This window comes from Nannobrachium achirus (assembly GCF_963921795.1).
Source record: "Nannobrachium achirus genome assembly, chromosome: 8".
In the NCBI taxonomy this organism is placed as follows: domain Eukaryota; kingdom Metazoa; phylum Chordata; class Actinopteri; order Myctophiformes; family Myctophidae; genus Nannobrachium; species Nannobrachium achirus.
Window position 1 is genome coordinate 58272722 of NC_137817.1, and position 7132 is coordinate 58279853.

General features: G+C 41.7%; 1 protein-coding gene across 1 annotated transcript in view; it reads left to right on the forward strand.

The window, feature by feature from the left end:
* rap1gap2a (RAP1 GTPase activating protein 2a) overlaps positions 1–7132 on the forward strand; it is a gene marked incomplete at both ends in the record, with an annotated part of 111795 nt that overhangs the window by 39363 nt on the left and 65300 nt on the right. Inside the window, 1 exon segment of the mRNA XM_080732045.1 lies at positions 4156–4240. Coding sequence (XP_080588171.1) covers positions 4156–4240 — 85 coding nt within the window.

Here is a 7132-nt window from a genome sequence, read left to right on the forward strand (position 1 = left end):
ACGATACGATTCAATGATTTAAAATCGATATAGTAAATATTTAGCAAATAAATTAAATCTGTGTAAAAGGTGTAAAAAAATCTATTATGGAAGTAAACGCTGTGATTATCTAGCAAATAAATGGACATTATATTTTCAAACATATGGACAAACCCACCTTGACATGAAAGCAGAGATTTACACACCATTTATCAGTAGACCAAGAGTAGCTATATGGAATGGAAAGGTAATTAGACCCCTCTTTTTCATTTCCCCTCTTAAAATTGCTAAATACAATTAGTTTCCATACAATCAATTATTTGCATCGCAAAACGATTCGATACCGATTACTGCTTTTTAAAACGATTCGATAAGCCAAAACGGTACGATCTTTTTTCGATACAGTTATTATATCATTACACCCCTATATCCAACGATTACAAAATATTCTACGTTTTGGGTCTGAGAGGCTAAATCTCATCAAATGGCCATCTATGGCTCAAATGCTGAATAAATAATGGACCTTGATATGAAAGGGTTGAAAACCACTGGTCTAGGACACATGTACGCGTAACGCGACTGCACAGATGGAAGTGAAGTGGAAAGGAGGAGGCAGGACATCTGCTTTATGCTCCTGGATCATTTTCACTGCCTCCCTAGTTCAGTTGCACAGCATGTATGACCAGGGTGTCACACCAAATTCTGGGCCTGCGTACAAGGATTCACTGTGAGAGGTGGTTTAACCCATTTAGCAAACTCATACAGTGCCAGGCGACTTTTAGAGCAACTTTCTCACTATGGAGTTCCCTGCCAAGCGACTTTGGGCGACTTTGGGCGACTTTTACTTACTTTTTTTTTTTTGGACCCAATTAAATCTAGTAAACATGATTTCAATCGCGATTTTGCATGTTCCACCCCCCATACAACCCCATCTTTCAAACATGGCAGCCATTTTTGTTTACATCTGAAGAAAACATTATGGCTGATAAATCATGAATGCCTGAACGGATTTCCAATCTTTTTTTTTTTTTGAAAGCTGTGAACAGCCTGCACAAACATGGTGCATGATCTGTGCATGGGCGTGCATGATCTGTGCACTATAAATTACATGGGAGTCTATGGAGGCTTCTGGCACTAGTGCCACTCGAGGGGCATTTTAAATTGGCAGTAAGTGAGTTAACAATCCTGTATAATTTGCAAAAAACGCCTATACACAACGTACCCAAAGTAAATTGATTGTTGTTTTTAAACCATTTGGAGTAATGCATTGGGCATGGTCTCATTTTGAAGGAAACATTTTGAAGTTTTACCCAGAAATAAATAATCACTCTGTGTGCAACTGACATTGAGTAATGCAAGTTTTAACTTACTGGAATAGCAGGTTTTTAATCCTCGCCTAAATATTTTCAGTAAATAGATGCCTGCACAACACTGTTATGTTAGGAGCTGAAAAACACAATGTGGACACATTTTGAAGCCTTACCTAGCCCAATTTCAAAGGACATGATAAAACTACAGAATATGAATATTTTACACATGTTTTACTAAGTGTATGTTTATGCGTTTTCATTTGGAGACATTTGCATGTATCATATAAAAAGGTCAAAAAAGGGCTAATAGACTGGATTATTTTTTGTTTAAATTTTTATTATTTTTATTTATTTATTATTATTATTATTTTATTTATTTATTTTACTGACAGCCCTAACACTCTTGGTCTGACATTCGGCGCGCTGCTGAGTATTTACGGACGTCCAGTGGTGCTGTTACGCAGGGGCTTTTGGGTATTGTAGTTCACTTCAGCCAAAATAAAGTAGACACATTTTGTGGAGAATTTCATTGGCTATAAGAAGTGCCAGTCATCATAACAACCTGCTGCCATTGGCTGAATATATGGGCCATGAAACGGAGTCATGGACCTCCTCTGAGAACATACTATTGGTTGCTATTGGGGGATTGGGAGACGACTGAGACAGGACTAGAAGCTCCAATTGGGTGAAATGAAGGTGTCAATCATTGTGTGGAGCTTGGAGGCTATTTTAATAGTATTCAGTTGTAATACTGAAAACCTGAACTGGAGTTAGAAGCAAAAACACGTGAAAGATTGTCATACTCTGACATCACGCTTGTATCCGTGACTATAGTTGTACAGAGGTTTCTTGGCAGAAAATGTGGTTTGGACTTTATGCAATCAATGGATTTTATCATGTTTACCCTTCCTCTACACAAGAACATCATTGTTGTGGAAATATATGATGTTGTTGGAGTACAATCCAACTCTAAACGTGAGTAGCAGCAGATTTATGAATATTTGTCTGTTTGTTTATGTTTGCAGCGTGAGTTTCGGTGCTATAATCAAATGGTTTGCGGATTCGGAATCACAAGAATCTTAGCTTTAAAATGGTATACAGCTTGGCAATGCAAGTAACACAGAGGCTTGTCTAAACGTGATTGTTTGTCAAATACGGCCGGCGGGCCCGCCGGCGGGCCCACACCTGTTAAGAGGCTTTTAGACTGGGAACACATTATTTTTTGCTTTAACTATTGAAAAAATAGCAGATCTACAAGCTCACAGCGCAGTGCCGTGCTGTGAAAAAGTTTTTTCTATGTCAGTGGTGCTCAAACCTTTTCATATGAAAGGACCCCGTTACATATATTTGGCCACGGACCCCCATCTCCAAAACATGTTGTTCCAGGACCCCTCAGAAGCAAAATTTGAGTTCGCTTGAAAAATACATATTCAAAGATTTCACACATTTTCACGACTTAAAAAAAAATTGCAGATCTACAAGCTTGCAGTGCGGCACTGTGAGCTTGTATATCTGCTATTTTTCAATAGCTAAAGTATAAAATAATGAAGGCCCCTCCACCTTGGACCCTAACAACTTTTTTCTCAGAACGATTTTAAGAAAAAACAAAAAACAACAACAACTCATATTTAAAGGTCTTAAAGGTAGCAGCTGTGTTATTATGTGCAGTAGGTCTAGAGGTCACTCAATGGTTTGTAGTCCTTTAATAGGGTGGTTGTTCTTCTTTTATGACAACATTTCACAAATCGTGCTGCTGTGTTCGCACATTGTTGTATTTCTCCCAGTGGGTATGGAAAATTATTTGTCGTTGGTCATGTTTTCATACTGTACATACAGACTGTATGTATGTACATACTGACTGACTGACTGACTGACTGACTGACTGACTGACTGACTGACTGACTGACCGAAGGCACTTGAACAATGTGAGATTCAACAGAGTGGCTCCACAGACTATAGAACTACTGTGTAGTTTGGATCCAAACATGGTTAGAAATAAACCAATGAACCAACTCTTCTGTATTTTCATGTGTTTACAGGAATCAGGAAGTTACAAACCAATTTCCCTCCGTGTTCTCAGCGAGAAGTGAATTCAAGGCGCGGGTTATTGTAAAAGGTTTCACTCCCCTGGCGGCTTGGGAGCTTTTGGCTACACACTATTCGGACCGCGCGGAGGTGCCGAAAGTCGTCAAACTCAAGCGGACTTCGCACCGTTCGACGCCGCGACTCGCTTGTTTAGCTTGCTCGGCGGTGTCTCACGTGGCTCAAGTACACATGTGATGGTGCGTCTCTGTCGTCTCCACCAGCCAAAAGCTCCCGAGCCGCGGGAGGCGTGAACCTTTTACAGTAACCGCCTGTGTTAACACAGGAAAACGGGAAGTAATAAACCATCTCTTCTTAGTCTCGCATGGCCAGACTGTTGCCTCCGAGATTTGCAAATGCTCCTGGCATACAGTCTGGGGGACGGAAGTTCTAACGATGAGTGCGAGATAAAGCGGGTGTGACGCACCCGCTCCCTTGGTGCAGTAGTGATAACAAGTCCTACTGGAAGCGTTATGTCTTCTTTCAACATTTTTGGGGGCGTTATTCCCTCTTTCTCTGGTGTTATTGGTGTTACTTCCATGATGCTTTCAAATGTTTTCTTAAACTATACACCCATAACAAGAATATCCGCTCGAATGACTCTGTCTGTGCTAGTGTGTTTCTGTTATGTTTCCAATGGACTACAGTTCAGTGCAGCAGTGGCTACTTCCGATACTCGTCGTTCGGGAGCTCTAGTTCCAGACTCTATAGCATTCGGAGATTGTGGAATAGTTGTCTGGCTACGCGAGACTAATCTCCTCTGTGTGTTGCCATGTGTTCACAGGAAACAGGAGCTGCTGACCATCTCCAATGTTCCCCTGGGAGAATGTCCTCCGTCACCCCCCCGCACCGCCCCCCCTAGCATGAAGGTACACACACACACACACACACACACACACACACACACACACACACACACACACACACACACACACACACACACACACAGTTGTGAATCAATGCTTATTATTCATAATGTACAAACTGCCCACTGCCCAGCCACTGTGGGAGCTCTTCTAGACCAGTGGTGTAAAAAGTACTCAATATCAATGATATCAATATAGAAATGTAGAAATACTGCATTTCATGTAAAAGTACAGAATTCAAAACAGACTTGAGTAAAAGTATGAAAGTATTGGCATCAAAATGTACTTGAAGTACCAAAAGTAAAATTACGAAATGTTTGAAAATATATATGTATAATATATGTATTTTCAAATAGCCATGGTATAAAATAGGGCTAAAGTGGTTTATGTATGTTTTATAATATTATAATTCATATCTGCAAAGATATGAATAAAATGTAATGGAGTAAAGTACACTATTTGGAACAGAGATGTAGTGGAGTAGAAATAAAAGTATTGGAAATTGGAAATACTCAAGTAAAGCACTTAAGTAAATCTACTTAGTTACTTTACATCATTGCTCTAGACTCAATGCCAGGTATGTGACAGTCTGGTAGAGTACAGTAGACTCATGCCAACAGTCTGGTGCAAACAGGTTGTTCAGGTGTGCAGAAAGCTTGTTCAGAAGATGGCATGGTGCCGCCAGGTCAGTGCTGTTCATTAGGTGACGTGTCAGTGTGGAAGCCTGGCACACTCTGGGCCGTCATATTGCGCGGCTGCCTTTAGCCTGGCATTAGCCAGACTGATAACGTGGATTCACTCACACGCTCCTCCACGGTATCAGTCTGGAATGTCTGTCCGTTGGTCCATCTGACCATCTGCATGCTGTGACATGACTGATACTACACAGGTTCGCCGCCATGATAACCGCCTATCTTCATGCTACTCTGACGTCACAGTACTGACATCACAGACTGGCCTAAGACACGGAACATCATGTATGGGCATAAAGATCTGGCCGAAGGGCACTCCAACATGGAACACCATATATGGGCAATTGGGCATAATGATCTGCCCAACGGGCACTCCAACATCACTTCTGAGACTACATTCAATACCTTAGATCAGGGGTCTTCAACAGGGGGTTACTACAGGGGGTCCTCCAAATCTTTGGGTGATAGAATTTTTTTTCCTGAGAACTTTAGTCGAAAATAGCAGATCTACAAGCTCACAACGCCTCGCAGAAGAGGTTGGTGTAGAGAGGAAAAAGAGCAGACTAAGTACAGAGTGAAAGGTCAAGTTTTTAGGTAATGACAGCGCAAGTGGTTAAATATCTGAAAACACAAATTGACTTGAATCCAAAATACACTATGATGATTGTGCTGTCAAACAATGAAACTATATGCCAGCGCTGTGGGCGCTGGCGGCGTGTTCCTCCCTCCGCGTCATCAGCGCCCACACCCTAGGTGGGGTCGGCGATAGGGCCTTTCTGTGTGGAGTTTGCATGTTCTCCCCGTGTCTCATGCAGTAAAAACATGCAGTAATCCTGGTCTCAATAATGCCTCAGCCTGGCCAGCCGGGGCGCCTGATGGAGGGGAAAGGAACTGGTTGGAATAACGTGTTCCTTCCACGCGCTACGTCCAAACCGGGGAAATCTCCACTGTCAGGTGAAAGAAGCAACATGGACTCCTCATGCATGGAAGGAAGCATGAGGTCAGTCCGTTGTCCTCCCCCCCCTCCCCCCCCCCCCCCCCCCCCCCCCCCCCGGCACAATTTTAGACTAGTTTTAAAATATTTTCTTCAAAATGGTACAAAAAGCCCTGAGAAGTTTATAAGAATAAGGCGTATAAGGCACTGTGCGAGATAACTCATTCACTGACTCACCGGAACACTTTCCTTTCCCCGTATGCTTCCAGCAGATTGGATCAGGCCTGCGTCAGATCACTGTGACATAGCGAAGTACAGGGTGTCTCTCTGTGCTAAGCAGAACTATCTGTTTCCCCCTGTATCACCACGTTATTAATCTGCCTTCCTCCACCACACATCTCTCTTTCACCTCCTCGCCACACGAGAGGAGGAAAAATGAATTCTTCAGCATGAGTCATATGATGTCCAATCAGGATAGAGTACTTGCGGTGCCTGCTGGCCCACTGGTCCGGGCACATACCACATACCGGTTCGATTCCCGATCCGGACGACGTTTGTCGCATGTCGTTCCCCATCTCTCACCCCATTTCCTGTCAGTCTACTGTCCTATCAATACAGGCATAAAAGCCCCAAAAACTAATCTTAAAAAAATAATAATAATAAAGGATAGAGAACTCATACAGGATACAGGATATAAACTAAAGGGAAATATGAAGTGATGAAGCTAATAATTGGGTTTTACTTTCCTGAATGACAGCTCGCCGGAAAATATCTTGTGTTTATTAAAGAGCTGGAGAGACAGGGAGAGGCCTGTCTTATTATTGTTATTTAACACTGTTACTGAACAAACACTCTATAGCAATGATTACTATTACAAGTTATTTAACACTGTTACTGAACAAACACTCTATAGCAATGATTACTATCACAAGATAGAGCTATTTAACACTGTTACTGAACAAACACTCTATAGCAATGATTACTATCACAATATAGAGCTATTTAACACTGTTACTGAACAAACACTCTATAGCAATGATTACTGTCACAATATAGAGCTATTTAACACTGTTACTGAACAAACACTACAGTATACAGTGTATAGCAATACTTTTGTTGGCTCGGCACTGTTGGGTTGTGTTGGTAGTATTGAGTATTATCGCTGTATTTGACATGGCGGTGAGATACTTGTGTAGCACTGACTAACAACACTTATGTTTGGCAAATAAGTGTGGTGGAATAAAAAAGTACAATATTTGCCTGTGAGAT